The 20,188-nt window shown below is 44.6% G+C and overlaps 1 protein-coding gene across 3 annotated transcripts in view; it reads left to right on the top strand.

Annotated features, from left to right (window-relative positions):
- bcas3 (BCAS3 microtubule associated cell migration factor) overlaps window positions 1-20,188 on the top strand; it is a 1,025,650-nt gene that overhangs the window by 896,684 nt on the left and 108,778 nt on the right. Inside the window, exon 23 of one of the 3 annotated variants that reach the window (XM_077541214.1) lies at window positions 7,762-7,826. The exons of the other annotated variants lie outside the window; for them this stretch is intronic. Coding sequence (XP_077397340.1) covers window positions 7,762-7,811 — 50 coding nt within the window. The 3' untranslated portion in view covers window positions 7,812-7,826. Of the gene's footprint in view, window positions 1-7,761; window positions 7,827-20,188 lie in introns of those variants that run through there. 3 annotated transcript variants of the gene reach the window in all.

The raw sequence follows: 20,188 nt of genomic DNA on the forward strand, positions 1-20,188 counted from the left end.
GCGCGAATCGGGCTTACCTTTAGCAACTTTGGAGCGCCGGCGGTCGTCAGCTTGCTTTTCTCCGTCCGCTTTCTCGTCACGCGAGTAGTCGGTTTTGGAGCGCGGTTTCCGGTTTCGCGGGGCGCGGGACTGTTTTGACTTTTTGGATTTAGTCTGGTCTTCCCTCGGAGCAAAGGAGCAAGCTCCCTCCAGCTCTGAAGGAGGACCCACGTCCACTTTATAAATTCCTGCGTCGCCTGCCTTGGGGGCGGATAACTTTAGCTTTGCATAGCCCCTAGCTGCTAAGTCACGTAGCTGCGAGCTATTCAGTGTCTCAGGACACAAAGCCAGTCCCAAGTAGTGGTTAAGGTTTTGTTGGAGGTTTCGGACAAACAACGTTTTAAAACCAGGATCTTCCTCCATGTTGGGCTCGTTACGAGTCCCAAAATAGGCATCGCGAAGACGACTATAGAAAGTCTGAGGAGCCTCCTGCTTTTCCTGTTTGACGAACATGGCGACTTCCATGCCCGACAACCCAGGAGAACCGTCAAACTCGCGCGAGATGGCTTGGTGCAGTGCCAAGGGGTCAGACAACACATCAGCGGGCTGCCGTTCCAGCAGTCTGTTGACTGCTCGGCTGGACGTCATTTTGATCAAGTACAACTTATCTTCCACGGTTGCCATTGGGAACCGCTGGAGATGATAGTTGATGTCTTTCAAGTACTCTGTTGTGTTGTGGGACCCCCCTGGTTTCGGTTCGAATTTGGTTATATTTCGAGCCAGCTTGTCCAAATCTTTCCAGGCCACGCCCATTTGTCCCTCCAACGGGGGAGTCGACATGGGTCCACGTTGGAAACTGTCATCACCTGATGGCCCGAAAGCGTGTGGGGAGGCGGCCATTGGAGCTGCCAGGCCTAAAGCGGCGGTGGTCACTGGCGGCGTCCTCCAGGCGGTTCCGGACTCAGGTGGCAGTTTGAGCTGTGGTGCTGTGGCTCTGGGATCAGGAGGTCTGTGCGGGGGTGGATCTCCCGGCCGGGAGGCTCCTCGGGAGACCTCATGCAACTGCTGCGCGCGTTGTAACTCATATTTAATATGAGTTAACTCTGTCTCATATTCCTGCTGGCATTGTCGGAGGCGGGTAACCTCGGCTTCAGTCAATGCTAATTTGGTTCGCAGGTCATATGAGCGGTCCACTTCGGCATTACGTTCCTCCCTAAAGGTCTGTACCTGAACTTGGAGGCGCTTCACTTCATCGGTTGACTGAGCTAGCGACGAACTAACCCGAAAGTAATTAGCTTCTGCTAGCCGAAGTTGGTCTTTTGACGGTCGTTCAGTCAAGTCAGTCACCTCTACTTTTAGTTTGTGAATTTCATTTGCCGCGGATCTCAGCAGTTTTTCTTGCTCTCGATTTGTCTCTTCGGCGGACGCGAGAGCTTGGGTTAACTCACCCATCTTTTGATGGGAGTCGTCAGTGGAAGCAGACTCATCTGCATCACTGCCCAGATTTTCGGCTAGCGCCGCATCTGCGCGGGCTTTTGCCTCATCCAGCTGTGCTTTAACGTCGTCCAGCTGGGTCTCCATGACCTTCACTCGGTCGTGGGCGGCTTCAAGCTGTGCCGTGGCGTCACGGCTCTGCTGTCGTGCCATGTCAAGTTGGTGTTTCACTTGACAATCCTCGGCATCGCTGAGCTTCAACTGAGCGGCAAGGTTCAAAGTCAGACATCCGAGCATTCGAATGAGTGATTTGTCTTTTAGGGCTTTTGTCTCAGCGTCGCTCATGAGTTGCGCGAGGTTATCATTTAGCGTATTGACATCCGCATGCCGAATAGACTCAGCGTATCCAGGTAAGAAGTCCTTGGTCAGCTTCTGCACCAGTTGAGCTAAGGTCTCTATGCTCTCACAGGGGCTGGGAGTCTCTCGGGGTGCTGCCATATTGTCAATAGCTTTTAGACGATCAACTTATACTAGCGTTTAATAGTTAGTTAATTAGCGTACGCAGTTAGCTAACTACCGCTATCAAGTATTATCGTCAACAATACACACTGGGTTCAAATTATCAAAAGGGAAATTGCCACAAAAGCAAAAGATTTGTAGTGGGCTATGCAACCCACAGCTTACACTATAGTTGTGAAAAATCAATTCCAGTTATCAAAACAAACAAAAACAAACAGCAACAAAAATAAAATAATAAATAAAGAAAAATAAAAAAATAAAAAAATTAATAATACTAACTTCAACTTGATTCACTCAGCAAAGAATAGCTTGAATGAGGGACAGAGTAACTCTGAAATGTTACAGCGGTCAATCCCAAAAGCTAAATCAAAAAATTTTTTTTTTTTTTTTTTTTTTTTTTTTTGAAGTCGAGTTAAAAGTTGAAATTAAAATTAAATTAAATAAACAACAAAGCAAAAAGGGGAAAATAAACTTAAAAGGGGTTAATAGTCTTAGTCAAATGACTTATTACAGTGTCAGTACAGTTTTATGCAAATGTCTTGTGGACGGGGTTTTGGGACACAAAAACTGCAAAACTGTACAGAAATATTAGAGCTGCCTCTCTAATAATAGCTCATTCGAACTCACACCTTCTTATTAACTAAGACACAACCGAAAAACAAAAACAAAAGAACAAACAAAACAAAAAAATTAAAAATAATGGATAAAAATGAGAAGAAAAACAAATAAAAGGGAAGAAAGTAATAATAATAATACTAGGTCTACCAAACCAACTAAACAAACACAAAACCCTAAATTAAGTAGAATGTTAAGTCGAGCATACAGCTAGTTAGCCTAGTATGAAACTGGATAAGAGGGAATATGGAAAAAAAAAGGAAAAAAGAGAAAAACACAACAGTGTAAATAGTTCCTTTATATTAATTTGACCCAGCAGTATGTTTTGTTGATGCAACCGTAATTGCTCTCACGCTAAGCAGCGTAAAAGACTAGAATGCGGTGGCTATTACTATAATCGTTAAACGCAAGCAGTCAATTAAGCCTACAACTGCGTTTAATCGGACGTGGATAATTTTTTTATTATCCTTGCGTACTAACAGTGACGACCATCACTAAGTACAACGCTCGACACGGAAAACAATTCAAAAAGCAATGTGAAGTGACATTGAATCAGAATTGTCGCGGAGCAAGGACCACCGGCGTGAAAGCAGCAGTGGGGGGGTCAGTTGTCTATTGACAGTGGAGCAAGCTCGAGTGATCTGTGTCACTCCAAACACTGAATGACAGCTGACAGCTTGCAGAATTCACTCCCTTTCGGGGCGTCTGCAGGCGTGGCTCAAACTCGCCAACGAGAAGGGAGGGGGAGGTACTCAACCACGCCTCCACGAGCCACACAGCTCTTCACAAGGACTATGGCGCCACCTTGTGGAAATGCGTACACGGTACAGGTAAGCAGCTAACATCTTAGCGCTCTGTTAATCCGCTCGCCACGAGCTGCAACTTTGAGTCGGCGGCTACAAAAGCTCAGTCACGACTCAAACTTCTCCCACAAGCTAGGTGGAGGAGGAACACGGGGAAAGTGACTCGGACGTCGTTTACGTTGCTCGCGGTTAGCTACTCCGAAGCACGTAACTCGAGTCGGATCAACGCGACGCACGTAGGCTGTCACGTGACTTCCCACAATTTCCGGAAACACAACAACACAAAGACAAACAACTTCAAATTCAGCTAGCTGAAATCTAAAAGTTGCACAACTCGAGCTCTATCACGTACGTTTTCAAATACAAGCCACCATTTCCTCAAACGGTGACCGGCTCTTACCTAACTTCCAACAATCAATCCCGTTACTCTCGTTTACTTATCGCAAACCACTGCGGTGGTGACACACGCAATATGGCGGCTTAAAAGACGCTTGATTAAAAGCTGAAGGGGAAAGTCAGTGCAGTTCTATGTAAGAAGAAATGTTTACCTTCTTACACAGAGACAAATGATTAGGTACCCTACGTGAAATGTGTTTTACTTTTCACGTCCAAAGTCTTGTATTTTCGAGTGGATCTTCTTATGTTTTGTAGCCTCACACGGCCGGCACCATTATGTAGCGATAATTGGGTCGTCTTTTGGACGAATTAATAATCTGGACGTTACAGAGGTAAATTGTATTTACCTCGATAACCTCTGGGGCACCACGTTGTTTTTGCTTTGGGTTAACAGGAGCAAACAACGACCAAAATCCTTCTTTCATCAGTCATTGATAATCTAAAGTCGCCACACTCGATATTCAGTGGTTCGTTGTACTAACAAAAGAATAATAATCCACTCGGAAACACAGATGACTTAGGCGGAATACAGTTCATAAAACATGCATTTATTCACGATTGCTACACTACAGAATCAAAATACTGCCTATCTAACTATTCTACCGTCAGAAGAAAAGAAATAAAATAAAGCGAATGAAAATAAGGAAGGAATGCGAATGAATAAAGAAACAGGGAAAAGAGAAAATTTGACCTGCCAGATTTGTGATGTTTCAAACGTAAGTGGCACACAGTGGATACGCCGAGGTAGAAATCAAGCGCACTTACGAGACTTGGAGTTGCGTAGCAACAAACAGAAGTGGCGGCCTTTTTGACAAGGGGGAAAAATAGTCAATGTTCGTTGAAAAAGGCAAAAAAAAAAAAGGTTTATTCCACAGAGCAAGGGAGCCACGCCAGGGGCCTGACGTAGTTGCGCGGCTCGTCCCTTGATTGGTTGGTCGACTTGGCGAGGTTGGTTCTGCCGGACGGCTGCCCGGTTCCAGGTGGAGTTCGGTCCGCTACGCGCCTGCGTACGGGGAAGGCCAGCCGTTGGAGGTGAGCTAGCACCGCGGCGGGGCGCCACCGAATAGCAGGTGAGGTGCTGAGCGGCTGAGGTGCGCAACCTTGAGTCCGGCGGTGCGTTGCAAGTGTACCCGGGACCGCGAAGGTCGGGCGGGTAAGCACCGATAGTGGAACAAAAAAACAAAACAACAAAACAAAAGAGTCTTTAGTCAGCGTTGCAGTTTGCATTTGCTTTGGCGTGGCGTGGAGCGAGGATCCGATCTCGTTAACGGATCCTGCCAGGAAAGAAAAAGGCCACGTGGTTTGCAAGTTTGAACAAAGAGTTCGAGCAGCCTGGGACACTTGCCAGGGAGTTTTTTTGGTTGAGGCTTGTGAGAGCAGGAAGAGGGCAAGAGAGCGAGCGGGGGTCTGCTCGTCCTTTTTAAAGTCTCTGGGTGGGGCTTCAGCAGGTGATGGCACACCCTTCTGTTCACTCGCGCAGACTTTAAGAGGAAAATTATTAAAAAGATTAATAATTTGGCATTAAATTTGGTCAGTCTGGCAAATCAGTTTTCCCACACAACCCGTTTAACACACACTATAATTAATGCATCATAAACTAACTTGTGAGGTAACTTCTACTTGTCTCATCTGACTGAGCTGAGAGATATTGATTATCTTGCATTCTTTATGGAGGACACATGAAATAGGATGTTCATACACACAAAGATATAACATGAATCATTCGTAGTTCAGTTGTCTGTCAAGAATTATTATGGTATAGATGTGTAAAATGCGGTTACTTATGTGAATTGTCACTAAGGATAGTTCCAAGTTTCGCCACTTGGAGGTGTTGTTGCTCCATCTAGACGTTCCAGGAAGGGCGAGGCGCCAGAGTATCCTTTTGTGATTGATAAGAAGTCATGAACATTCCTTTGATCGGTCATTTGTGTATTCCAAACCATTGGAGCCATTTGTTCGGGCTCCGAGAAGACTGCTTGAAATACACTCCTTCGGCAGACGCATAAATTCCTTTGTCACCTGGTCAGCGGCTTCAAAAGAGTTTTGTTGGTGGCTGGATAACCACCTGCCGAGCTGACCAGGCTTGGATCCTGTCTGGGCAGTGGAATATTCATGCACTGCAGAGAATTTGCTTTAGGAGAAGCAAACTAAAAAAAAATTTGAGGGTAGAGTGGAACTTAGGCAATAGTTGTTACACATTGTTGGGTAGAATGCACAGCACTGTCATCTTTAGTGTGCTTTGCCACAATACAAAAATAGTTCAAATTGTAGAACATTCTTCATATTGTTCACAAGCATAGACATATTTGAATATACACACTGTTCGAACTTTTAAACAATTTGAATTAGGCCTGCACAATATTTTGTTTGAACATCGCAATTGCGATGTGCGCATGCGCGATAGCCACATCGCAAGACGTGCGATGTTTTTATTTTTATTTTTTAGAGCAAGCAAACGTTTGCTTTGCTTCATAAAAGTAGCAAGCTACCTCTCGCGCCCCCCTTCTGGTAATCAGTCACCGGCGCCCCTCTCCCTCGTCCACTCTTCACTCTCACAGGCTGCTCCTGCTTTGAAAACACTAACAGGCGACATGCACATAAGGAGAGGCCAGAAAAAGCGGCAATGGATTTAGTCGCCAAAAGAAAGTCAAAATCCGTGAGATGGAAGTATTTTGGCAATAAAAAGAAGAAGATACAGAACAAAAAAAAAATCCTCTTGCCGACAGTCGCCGTTGTTGCCGCAACACGAGGTAACACAACAAATCTGTTCGACCATTTGAATCGCCATCACAAGTGTTTGACCACTTCAAACTAGAAGTGGGACACGAGGTGAAACTTAATCTACTGAAAAAACAATTAGAGACGCATTTGCTATTGCCAGTATATAACGCCTTATGATAAGATTTCCAAACAGCACCGACAAATCACGGATGCAATAACTTTTCACCTGGCAAAATAGCCAACATGCTGCCATTCAACACCGTAACTAAAGAGGGGTTAAAAAAAATAATAAAAAAAAGGTTCCACACGCTTGACAGGCGGTATGAGACTGTAATAATGGACTTTTTTGTTTGGTGTCACTTTTAGTGTTGAATATTTTCTATATTGTTTTCATACTAAGAACACCAATATGTGGCTACAAAAATATGTAATATGTAACAAACATGAGCTACTCACACGGTCCAGGATAAAAAGACCTTGCTTTATTTTAAATTTGCATTTAAAAATAAATAAATAAATAAATAAATAAACATATCAACTCCTCTCATCTGACTTTAACCAATTAAAATGTCTCCAAATGTTACTGCGTTTTCGGCTCATCTTGTACAAACCGCGTTTGTGTCGTCCTTTCCTCTCCTGTTTTCTCCTCCTCCTGTCTCTCTCTGTCTGCGGCTGCACAGACGAGGCGGAGCAATGTGCTCCGCGTGCAGTACCGTCTCTGAGCATGGCAGCTGAGACACTGCCAAACTTCGATTCAGACACATGAAAAAGAGAGAGCAACATAGGTAGAGAGAGAGCGAGGGAAAATGACGGAGGGAGGGTGCCGGCTCTCATCGTTCACTTCAAAGAGTACCGGCTCGTTGGCGACCGACACATCACTACTGTCTTCTGCTTCGGTCTGGCCGCAGCACCTCATCCACGTCACAGGCAATGTTTTCCCTGACCAAGCAGCGGGGAAAATATTGCCTTGCATGGCAAGTCCAGCCATGAAAAGCATCACCTGGTATAGCTCCACATGCATCTTCCATGGCTTGTAGGAGGGGCACATGCGTTTGTGAATTTCGGTCATATACCTTCCATCTCCAGTCAGAAAAAAAATTATTCGATAGGATTGAGGAATGGAGAATATGGAGGAAGATAAACTACTGAAAAGTGTGTGTAGGAAGTGAACCAGTTCTGCACCAGTTATGAAGATCCTAGTCCTTGTTTGTGGCCTGCCTCGTTCTCGTCCTTGTACTCCTCGTCCTCCTCTTACAGTCCCATGCCTCTGTCTCTGCCTCTGTTTCCAATGTAGGTCTTCATTTCTTCAACCCAGATCACTCACCTGTTGCTCTTTTATGCTGAAGCTGTGATGGCTAATTGTAAAACTGTGGTACAGGTGTTAAACCATGTGATGACTCGGTGAGTATAGCAAGGGATTCAGAATTTTGACTGGCAGTGTGTTCTTTGTGAAAACAAGTGTTATTCTTCATGAAGTTATGCTTAAATTAGAGAATTGTGTGTAGTGTTTTGAAAAAAAGAAGAAGAAGTGTGTTTTAGAACGTCGAACTGAGTCTAAAGCAGGAATTGTGTTTATGGTTTAGTGGAACTGGCAAAGGGATTTGGTACATGAGTTAAATGTTGTCTTTGTCTGAAGTCTCAGAAATTGTGTGTTAACAAATCGAGAAAAACTGTATTCCACTGGCTCATGCGTGGTGATTTGTCAGTCAGTGCTTTTAAATTGCATTATGACATACTTCTGTGTTTAATGTATAAAAGTGTGTTCAGTGTTTCTACAAAAAGTGTTTAGCTGACTTTGTGTTTTTCTTCTTCAGTATAAGGTGTTGATCATTTTGTAATTCTTTTTTAGTGTTTATTTAATCGTAAACAAAACTGTAATGGCTTAAAATTGTGTTTCTAAAATCTAAACAACTATATTTGACATTTTGAGTTGAATGTTTTTCTTTTCTTTTTTTTTTTTTTTTTATAAGCGGCATGCTCCGCGTTAAAGTTAATAGGCATTTATTGCAACACAGAGCGCAACAATATATTGCAATTTTGATTTTTTCCCCCCAACCACTAATATGCATATACATCTACAACATTGCAATTAGGCAAGTGGCAAGGAACAGACCAGACTGATCTGATTAATAATTTAGAACATTTTTTTGTTTGTGAGAGGGTGTCATGTCTGTGTTTTTCTATATCCCAGGAGATACACAGCTCATTGGCTTTGTCAATGGAGGCTGTATCCTGTGCATAGCAGTGCGGGGTGTGTGGGTGCGTGCGTGTGTGTGTGTGTGTGTGGGTGTGTGTGGGGAGGTGCGTGTGCGCGTGGAGTAACAGACTTCAAATTACATCAGGCTGGATGGAAGCTGAATATGACAAAATCAGAACCAGGATTGGTTTCAAAGGTTCATAAACATACAACGCATACTGTTCATGTTATTTTTTTTATTTATTCACGACTTAATTTTCATGACGTAAAAAATGTAGGGTTTATTCTATTTTGACAAACATCTGGAAGTGTTTTAGGATTCTGTTGGCTCTTTATAGACACTCCATGGATGTTCTATATTTAACTTTTTGAGTCAAGTGTACTGCTACTACTGTGAGCCTGCAGACAGGAAGTTGACTGGTTATCCCACTCCGTGTCTGTGTTTATGCTGCCTGTGGCCAGTGATCGATACATTGTGAAGTGGGATCCTTATTGGCCTGTTTGCCTTGGCACCTCATGAAGGAAGCCCCATGATTACACTAACAGATGTTTCTAATACACATATCTCTGTGCTATGCTGCTTGCTTTCATGTATTTGGATTACTCAGCACAGGAAACACATACAATCGTTTAACATTTAAACAAGGAAACCATGTGTCTCGCCACTCGTGAGAAAAATGAGAGGTTGCGTTTTCATAGCACTTATAATAGTTCACGCAACTAGAGCTGACCCCCCTCTAACAGGTCTGGCCTTGATGTGGCGAGGGGGCTTGTGCGTTCCAATGACCCTGGAGAGCGATACTGTCGGGAGCTTGCTCCTGGTAGGGTCACCCAAGGTGGGCCGGTCTCCACGGTAGGTTCCAGACAGACCATGTCGGTATTCTGTGAGGTGGCAGCCCCACCAACAGACTATCCTGCGGAGGGGTAACAACCCACCCAGGAGAAACCCCTTTGTTATGAAACTGACCAGAGAGAGCCGGACTGACCAACACGGTAACGGACCTGCCCCCGACCAACGAGCACGAATTGATCTTCGCCATATAACCCGTGTTGCAACATGGAATGTCCAGACACTCCTTTGCTCTGTGAAGAGTGATGGCAAGACAATGGCGAAATAACAGCAGGCAATTATTGCTCCTCGTCTCCGAGGCGACCCCACGGCTAGGATAAGGAGAGGCTCTGGGAGGCAGAAGCCTGACAGCTTGAGTCTGTGGCCAACAGTAATAACATGAGCCACATATTCAGTCTACGTGATAGGCACATGATCAATAACAATATACAATATAATCGATGACCCCAGTATCCTGCGTGTTGTAGGCACAAGTCACGGGATGCCGTTAGACTTGTGCCCCAATTACAAGCATGTAAGAGGAAAATGTGTGCACAACATAGTAAGGGTGTAAATCTCTCCAATCAAGACGATTCGATACGCATCTCGATACATGGGGTGCGATACGATACAAGGACGATTCGATTTAAAAATGAAACGATTCGGTTCGGTTCGATTCGGTTCGATTCAGTAGGATTACGATTCGCTGTTCGTTTCAGTAGGATTACTATTCGATTCGGTGTAGCGGTGCAAGGATTATTTGAAAACTCAACAATTAATTAATTGTCAAATTAATTTACAATTATTTTGTTACCCCATTAAAGGTTTGAATATCTTGTTTAATTTAAAATGATCAAAATCATGTAACTTCCACATTTCACATGCATCTACCTAATAAAATACTCCACTCGTAAGTTGTAACTATTAATTAATATCTTTTTCAAAGTGCCACCTTACTACATGTAAACTAATTAACTTAAAACAATTACCATTAAATTAGATAGATAGATAGATAGATAGATAGATAGATAGATAGTTAATTAGTTAGTTAGTTAGTTAGTTAATTAGTTAGTTAATTAATTAATCCACACAAGCACCAAATCTGCATTTAGCGCTTCTCCCACACTTATTTTATACCTATTAGGACAAACAAGAAAATACTACTGACTTCAGCATGAGCCCATTATTTTTTACCTCCGTGCTGTATCAGCATGCGAATCCACCTCTTACCGTGCTTTCTTTTTTAAGCTTTGAGCCAGGACAGCATGGTAGCATTTTAATTTCATCCTCTTCACTCAAGAGTTATTGTTGTAATGGACACATGCTTGCATCGGTTAGCATGTTTACAGCGAGGGAATTGAATGACCCTTCAGTTGTCAGCACAGATATATATACTATTGGAGTATTACTGCGCTTGCTGATTTGATGAGGACACGGACATCCATGTTTTATGGAAGTTAGCGGATGAGCGGCGCTCGCCAACAGCTTTTGGGGACGCTAATGTTTTTATCATGTCCCAACTCCTGAAAGCCCTCATTCTCCACAACGCAGTATGGCATAAGTGTTTAACAATAAATCGGGTTATTAAGGTCGTTATTATTACCTTCAATCTGGTCGAGTTGTGGCCGTTTTAATTGGAAGAAGTCCTGTTTGTCTGTCCGTTGGTTTGAACACCGCTGTTCCATGCCAGCTTGTCTGTACATCTGCCGTACTCGCAGTTGAGAGTCTCTGTACATGACCTTGTTCATATAAAATTAACGTCGCTTCCATACTTTGGACATTAAACTTGCTGGAGCACTTTGTGACTCTTATCCGCGTCTTCAACACTTTCCTCCCAAAACCGAAAGCAAAAGTGCTACCTTACGTCACATAACTGCGACAAGTCTCGCGTGACTTTTTTTTCCCACCCACACATAAACACCGTTTCCCGAGCGAAGTCTCGCGTGACTTAGAATCGAGGAAATGCAGTTTCAACAGCTGGCTTGTGAATAATATTCTCTTCATCCAGGAGGACATTTCGTCCTTAAGGCACTGAATCGATAGCAACTGGACTGTTTTGTTGTTTGATAAGACAGAAAAACGATTTATGACGTCTTGATCGGGCCATCAAGCGGCACAAGCTATTTTTAGACCGATACAGTAGTCCGTGTGCCGGCGCACTCGCATCGTTAAACTCAAAATCGGATTTCCAGTTCAAATGTATATATATATGTTACACCCCTACAAAATAGTATTTTGAACGGGGGCGAGTCGCTGAAGAAGGCGATTGAAACAACGAAGTGCTTGCATGTCCCATCTGCCTACCAAACGAAAATGCTCCTTAACTTTGTTCAAATAAACATATCTAATAATATTAGTAGTAATAACAATAAATAATAATAATAATAATAATAATAATAATAATAACTAGAGCTGCGAGCAGCTATAAAGGGCCCTCGCAGCCCAGGCTGGGTTACTGCGGCGTTGGGGTACTCGCACATTGGAAGCAGAATTTCTTTGAAAATTGAATAATAAACCATTACATGTCGATTTTTTTTTAAAATTTTTTGCCAGATGTGATGAGTATGTAAAGCTCAATGGGTTTTGGTGAATGTTTAGACCTGCAAAAATCAGCGTCCTTTTTTATTTTTAGGCAATGAGTTGCCCTGATTGGTATTTTTTGTAAAAGTATATATTCACATCATTGTTCGTTGTACTCATTGCACAATGTTGCTTTTATTGTCCATAGAGGATATCAAAAATACATAAAACAAAATAAAAAGTAGGTATTTTTGGATAGGTCTGATGCTAGTGAACATTTTGAGTGGTGGAAAGTAAAAGAATACAGTGGTACCTCTACTTACGAAATTAATTGGTTCTGGAAGAAAGTTCTTAAGTAGTAAAATTTGTAAGTAGAGACGCATTTTCCATGTAAATGCCCTAATCCGTTCCACGCCTCCCAAATTTCAGACATAAATGTTTTATAAAGCATAAAAATGCATCAAAACATGTAACAAAAAAATGTTACAATTAGATTATTGCACAATAAATGACAGTTGTGCATAATGTAAATAACAAAGAATAGAGTAAAGAATAAAAATGATGGTCATTTACCTTTTTAACTGCTGTCCTCATCGTTTTTTTGCCCTCTGGTTCATGTTCTCCTCTCAGTAGTGTTTTTTTTTGTTTTTGTTTTTTTTTTGCCTGGTGTTTTGTAAAGAACTGATCCATGGATGTTTTTTTTTTTTTTTTTTTTAACAATCCTTCGTTAATGTCCAATGCAAACATCATCTTAGTGAGCAAACGCCCGACTGGTGAACACTTTTTCTGGGCCATTCTTTTAAACAAATTCTGAAACTTCATGGAAACTTCCGGTATGGCGAGGCATCTTTTTCCCCCCCAAAAAAAAAGGCCCGTCTCGTCGCAATTAAAAACTTACTGTGCCTTCATCAATCACCAATTGTTTTAATTTTTGCACAAATTCGTTACAAAAAACTATCGAACACCTCATGGTCTGCGGGATGAATGATGAGGACGCTGTATAGACACCGATCTAGTATACGCTCATACCTATGGTAGAGGTTCCTCTTAGCCAATGGGATGCCAGAAACATGCACAAACACCGATATAGTATACGCTCATAGATACTTATGGTAGAGGTTCCTCTTAGCCAATGGGATGCCAGAACGATGCACAAACACCGATCTAGTATTTACGCTCATAGGTACCTATGGTAGGAAATAGCCATAGCCGAAAGTATGTTGCGTTCGGTAGTGTATTTTTACCTTTCGTATTTAGAAATTTCTTTCGTAACAAGAGGCAATATTTTCCCGTTGAGGAGTTTCGTAATTCCAAAATTTCGTATGAAGGGACGTTCGTAAGTAGAGGTTCCACTGTATTCAAAAATGACTTAGTTATCACACTTAGCTATCACACAGAGTTTACAAATTTTGTACAAAATACCATATGAGGGGAGTTTTTTTTTTTAATGACTCAAGGGCTTGGTGGCGCTGTGATTATAACTGAATGTTGTCATAGAGATAGCTTCGGGCCTTGACTATAAACATACATGTGAAGTTTGGAATATTTTTGGAGCATGCACCGGGGAGTTATAAGTAGTGTTATTCCGATACTGGTATCGGCAGAGGTGCCGATACTGCATTAAAACAGTGGTATCGGTATCGGTGACTACTCACAAGTAACATGCCGATACCATTAATTCCAACGCTAATATAGGATTTTGGATGCAGCATCTTGTGTCTTGCTGGTGCACGACATTCACTGGTATGTGACATGTTCACTGCATGCCGATCTAAGATATCCTATTGGCCCTGAATGCTCTGAACCAATGGCAGGACAGCTTTTTCATGTTGAGGAAAAAAACCAAAACCTTAAGTATCGGTATGGTATCGGTATCGGACAATACTGCAAAGCTGGGTATCGGTATCGGGAGCCAAAAAACGGTATCGGAACAACACTAGTTATAAGCATATCCTTTTTCATTGCGAAGGAAATATGAAACACAAAATTTGAAGATTTTTTCCCCTGTCGTTGGCTCAGGTCTTGACATGGTCCAGGCCAAGTTTGAAGCAAATTGGATGAAACGTGTAGGAGAAGTGGGCAAAATTATGCCCCCTGTAAATGTGCAAATATCGACAAAAATGGGACATTGAAAAATTCGTCGCTCACTTCCTTGTATGAATTTGCCTGCTACTTTAGTGAAAAAGTACAAGCCATCAGGTCAAACATTGTTACAAACCAGCAAAATAACAAAATGATGCAGCACTTAAAATCACCTAGAAATAATTTAATTACCATGACAGAATTTGACTCAGTGGATCAAAATACTGTAGTAGACTTGGTTCAGCAATTGAAACCTTCCACGAGCTGTCTTGACTCAATACCATCTGGCTTTTTCAAAACCATTGTGAAATCTGTTCAGATCGATTTACAACAAATAATTAATTGCTCACTTCAATCAGGTGAGTTTCCTAAATCTCTGAAAGTAGCCGCCGTCAAGCCATCCATCCATCCATCCATCCATCTTCTTCCGCTTATCCGGGGTCGGGTTGCGGGGGCAGCAGCTTCAGGAGGGAAACCCAGACTTTCCTCTCCCCAGCCACTTCAACCAGCTCCTCCGGTGGGATCACAAGGCGTTCCCAGGCCAGCCGAGAGACATAGTCTCTCCAGCTTGTCCTGGGTCGTCCCCGAGGCCTCCCACCGGTGGGACATGCCCGGAACACCTCCCCAGGGAGGCGACCAGGAGGCATCCGAACCAGATGCCCGAGCCACCTCAACTGGCTCCTCTCAACACGGAGGAGCAGCGGCTCGACTCTGAGCCCCTCCCGGATGACCGAGCTTCTCACCCTATCTCTAAGGGAGAGCCCTGCGGAGGAAACTCATTTCGGCCGCTTGTATCCGGGATCTCATTCTTTCGGTCACGACCCACAGCTCGTGACCATAGGTGAGGGTCGGAACGTAGATCGACCGGTAAATCGAGAGCTTTGCCTTTTGGCTCAGCTCTTTCTTTACCATGACGGAACGGTACAGCGTCAGCATCACTGCAGACGCTGCTCCGATCCGCCTGTCGATCTCCCGCTCCATCCTACCCTCACTCGTGAACAAGACCTCAAGATACTTGAACTCCTCCACTTGGGGCAGGATCTCATCCCCGACCTGAAGACGACACTCCACCCTTTTCCGACTGAGGACCATGGTCTCGGATTTGGAGGTGCTGATCCCCATCCCAACCGCTTCACACTCGGCTGCGAACCGCTCCAGTGAGAGTTGGAGGCCCCGGCTTGATGAAGCCAACAGCACCACATCATCTGCAAAGAGCAGAGATGCAATGCTGAGGCCACCAAACCGGAACCCCTCAACGCCTCGGCTGCGCCTAGAAATTCTGTCCATAAAAGTTATGAACAGAATCGGTGACAAAGGGCAACCTTGGCGGAGTCCAACCCTCACCGGAAACGAATCCGACTTACTGCCGGCAATGCGGACAAAACTCTGGCAACGGTCATACAGGGACCGAACCGCCCGTATCAGGGGGCCCGGTACCCCGTACTCCCGAAGCACCCCCCACAGGACTCCTCGAGGGACACGGTCGAACGCCTTCTCCAAATCCACAAAACACATGTGGACTGGTTGAGCGAACTCCCACGCACCCTCGAGGATCCTGCTGAAGGTGTAGAGCTGGTCCACTGTTCCACGGCCAGGACGAAAACCACACTGCTCCTCCTGAATCCGAGATTCGACCTCCCAAAGGACCCTCCTCTCCAGCACCCCTGAATAGACCTTACCAGGGAGGCTGAGGAGTGTGATCCCTCTGTAGTTGGAGCACACCCTCCGGTCCCCCTTCTTAAAAAGGGGGACCACCACCCCGGTCTGCCAATCCAGCGGCACTGTCCCCGATGTCCACGCGATGTTGTAGAGGCGTGTCAACCACGACAGCCCCACAACATCCAGAGTCTTTAGGAGCTCCGGGCGGATCTCATCCACCCCCGGGGCCCTGCCACCGAGGAGCTTTCCAACCACCTCAGTGACTTCGACCCCAGATATAGGAGAGCCCACCTCAGAGTCCCCAGACTCTGCTTCCTCAAAGGAAGACGTGTCGGTGGAATTGAGGAGGTCTTCGAAGTATTCCCCCCACCGCTTCACGACGTCCTGAGTCGAGGTCAGCAGCACCCCATCCCCACTGTACACAGTGTGAATGGTGCACTGCTTTCCCCTCCTGAGACGCCGGATGGTGGACCAGAATTTCTTCGAAGCCGTCCGGAAGTCGCTTTCCATGGCCTCACCAAACTGCTCCCATGTCCGAGTTTTTGCCTCAGCAACCACCGAAGCCGCGTTCCGCTTGGCCATCCGGTACCCGTCAGCTGCCTCCGGAGTCCCACAGGCCAAAAAGGCCCGATAGGACTCCTTCTTCAGCTTGACGGCATCCCTTACCGCTGTTGTTCACCAGCAGGTTCGAGGATTGCCACCGCGACAGGCATCGACCACCTTACGGCCACAGCTCCGATCGGCCGCCTCAACAATGGAGGCGCGAAACATGGCCCATTCGGACTCAATGTCCCCCACATTCCCCGAGACAAGGGAGAAGCTCTGCCGGAGGTGGGCATTGAAACTCTTTCTGACAGGGGATTCCGCCAGACGTTCACAGCAAACCCTCACAACACGTTTGGGTCTGCCAGGTCGGACCGGCGTCTTCCCCCACCATCGGAGCCAACACACCACCAGGTGGTGATCAGTTGACAGCTCCGCCCCTCTCTTCACCCGAATGTCCAAAACATGCGGCCGCAAATCCGATGACACGACTACAAAGTCGATCATCGAACTGCGGCCTAGGGTGTCCTGGTGCCAAGTGCACATATGGACACCCTTATGTTTGAACATGGTGTTCGTTATGGACAAACCGTGACGAGCACAGAAGTCCAATAACAGAACACCGCTCGGGTTCCGATCGGGAGGGGGGCCGTTCCTCCCAATCACGCCCCTCCAGGCCTCACTGTCATTCCCCACGTGAGCATTGAAGTCCCCCAGCAGGACGAGGGAGTCCCCAGGGGGAGTGCTCTCCAGCACACCCTCCAAGGACTCCAAAAAGGGTGGGTACTCTGAACTGCTGTTTGGTGCATATGCACAAACAACAGTCAGGACCCGTCCCCCCACCCGAAGGCGGAGGGAGGCTACCCTTCGTCCACCGGGGTAAACCCCAACGTACAGGCGCCGAGTCGGGGGGCAATAAGTATGCCCACACCTGCTCTGCGCCTCTCACCGTGGGCAACTCCAGAGTGGAAGAGAGTCCAACCCCTCTCAAGAGGACTGGTACCAGAGCCCAAGCTGTGTGTGGAGGCGAGTCCGACTATGTCTAGTCGGAACTTCTCGGCCTCACACACCAGCTCGGGCTCCTTCCCTGCCAGAGAGGTGACATTCCATGTCCCGAGAGCCAGCTTCTGTAGCCGGGAGTCGGTCCGCCAAGGTCTCCGCCTTTGGCTGCCACCCAGCCTGCACTGCACCCGACCCCTTTGGCTCCTCCCACTGGTGGTGAGCCCGTGGGAAGGGGGACCCACGTATCCTCTTCGGGCTGTGCCCGGCCGGGCCCCATGGGTGCAGGCCTGGCCACCAGGCGATCGCCAGCGAGCCCCGCCTCCAGGCCTGGCTCCAGAGGGGGGCCCCGGTGACCCGCGTCCGGGCAAGGGAAACGTGCTTCCATTAGTGTCATTCATCAAAAGGGGTCTTCTGAGCCGTGCTTAGTCTGGCCCCTCACCTAGGACCTGTTTGCCGCCGTCAAGCCCATTCTAAAAAAAAGAGAACAATGGATGTCTCCCTACTAGCAAATTATAGACCAATCTCAAACCTTCCCTTCGTAGCTAAAATAGTTGAAAAAGTGGTTTTTAATCAACTCAGCAATTTCTTGAGCTTAAACGGACTTTTGGATAAATTCCAGTCAGGTTTCCGACCTCATCACAGTACAGAAACAGCTCTGATTAAAGTACTGAACAATATAAGATTGAGCACTGATGCAGGGAAGGTATCAGTGCTCGTCTTGTTGGACCTCAGTGCAGCATTTGACACGATTGATCATAATATACTGTTAGACAGGCTGGAAACTTGGGTGGGGTTAAATGGAACAGTCCTTAAATGGTTCAGGTCCTATTTGGAGGAAAGGAGTTACTTTGTGACCATTGGAAATTTTGAATCTGATCGAAAGGCCATGACATGTGGGGTCCCTCAAGGGTCAGTCCTTGTACCCCTGTTGTTCAGTCTGTATATGTTACCTTTGGGTCAAATGCTTCAGAACGCCGATGTTGACTATCATAGTTATGCAGATGACACACAATTGTATTTATCAATGTCCCCAAATGACAGCAGTTCTATTAACGTATTGTGTCATTCTCTTGAGCAAATTAACAAATGGATGAACCAAAATTTCCTTCAGTTAAACGAAAACAAAACGGAGCTCGTTGTTTTCGGCAATAAAGAAAAGAGGATTGCAGTTAAAAAACAGCTTGAGTCACTGTCTTTAGAAACTAAAGACCAAGTTCGAAATCTTGGGGTACTAATAGACTCAGACCTGACCTTCAGCAATCATATTAAATTCATCACTAAAACAGCCTTTTACCAGCTGAAAAACATATCCAGACTGAAGGACTGCATGCTTCAAGCAGACCAAGAGAAGCTTATCCATGCTTTTATTTCCAGGAGACTCAATTACTGTAACGGTCCTCTGACTGGACTCTCTCAAAAGAACATGAGACAATTGCAGCTCATTCAGAACGCTGCGGCTCGAGTTCTGACCAAAACAAAGAGATCAGAACATATTACTGTAGTACTTAAGGATTTACACTGGCTCCCAGTCAGCTGTAGAATCGATTTTAAAGTTCTGCTACTCGTCTATAAATCACTAAATGGTTTGGGTCCTGAATATATCCAGGAAATGCTGATTGAGTACAAATCCAGCAGGGCTCTGAGATCTACAGACTTGGGCCAACTAGTGGAAACCAGAGTTCGAAGCAAACATGGTGAAACTGCATTTAGCTATTATGCTGCACACAGATGGAATAGGCTACCAACAGAAGTGAAGTCAGCCCCGAGTGTAAATGCTTTTAAATCCAGGTTAAAAACTTTGCTTTTTTCTTATTCCTTTGATTAGGGACTTTTAAACAGCTTTAATTAAGTGTTTTTTTATTATTTTAAACTTCCTTATGTTAAATGTTTTAAAGTTTGTTGAATAATGTTTTAAGATTGTTATTGTATGTTCTTTTTAGTAAATTTTCTAACCTATTTTCATTTATTTTTCGTCCTCTGAATGTTAACTACTGTTTCTTGATGCTTATGTGTTGTCTTTCCTTGTGTAAAGCACATTGAGTTGCCTTGTGTATGAAATGTGCTATACATATAAACTTGCCTTACCTTGCCTTCCTGTTCATTTTAGCATATGGGTCCAAGAGACTTTTTTTTGTAGGTCTTGGGCTCCCTCATACACCTAAAAATTGTCGTAGATCTTGCTTAAACGTACAACCGGGGCTGCTTCATTAAAAATTTCTAGGGGGCGCTATTGAGTCATTTTTGTAAAAATAGCACAATCCACAATAAAATATTGCTCATTTTGCCAGGCCAGATGTGTGTGCCATGTTTCATGAGTTTCTGTGCCAGTTTAGGCCCTCAAAATTGCAGTTGTTTTCTTGGAGAATATGTGCTTAGCCACCCCCACAGCGATTCGCGAAAACTCACAAACTTCGTGTTGTGACATCATGAAGGCCGAAACCCTCATCTGAGCAAATATGAGGCAGGTGCAGTTAACGTAGTTGGAGAAAAACCTCGAAGAAAAATCGTAAGAAAAAAAATTGCCAGTAGGTGGCGATGCACTGTGTGAACATACAGTTGCATATGTTCGCATAGAAATAATGCAGCGTAGTGATCTGCCTATTTTTGTAAATGACTCTTCTACTGGAAAACGGACTATGCATGAACCCACTTTGTTACACAGACAGGGCTGGGAAAAGCACAGTAGCGGTTTAGATAATGAAGATAACGCCAGTTATTAATTTATATATTTACTGTTTAACTTTGTTCTTGTATTCATTGCATAGAACTTTGCTTTACACTTTTATTGTAATAATTTATTTGTATTTGATATACTTAAGTAATTGTAAAATGTTATATATATATATATATATATATATATATATATATATATATATATTTATTTTTTTT

This window comes from Festucalex cinctus, chromosome 13, assembly GCF_051991245.1.
Source record: "Festucalex cinctus isolate MCC-2025b chromosome 13, RoL_Fcin_1.0, whole genome shotgun sequence".
Lineage (NCBI taxonomy): Eukaryota > Metazoa > Chordata > Actinopteri > Syngnathiformes > Syngnathidae > Festucalex > Festucalex cinctus.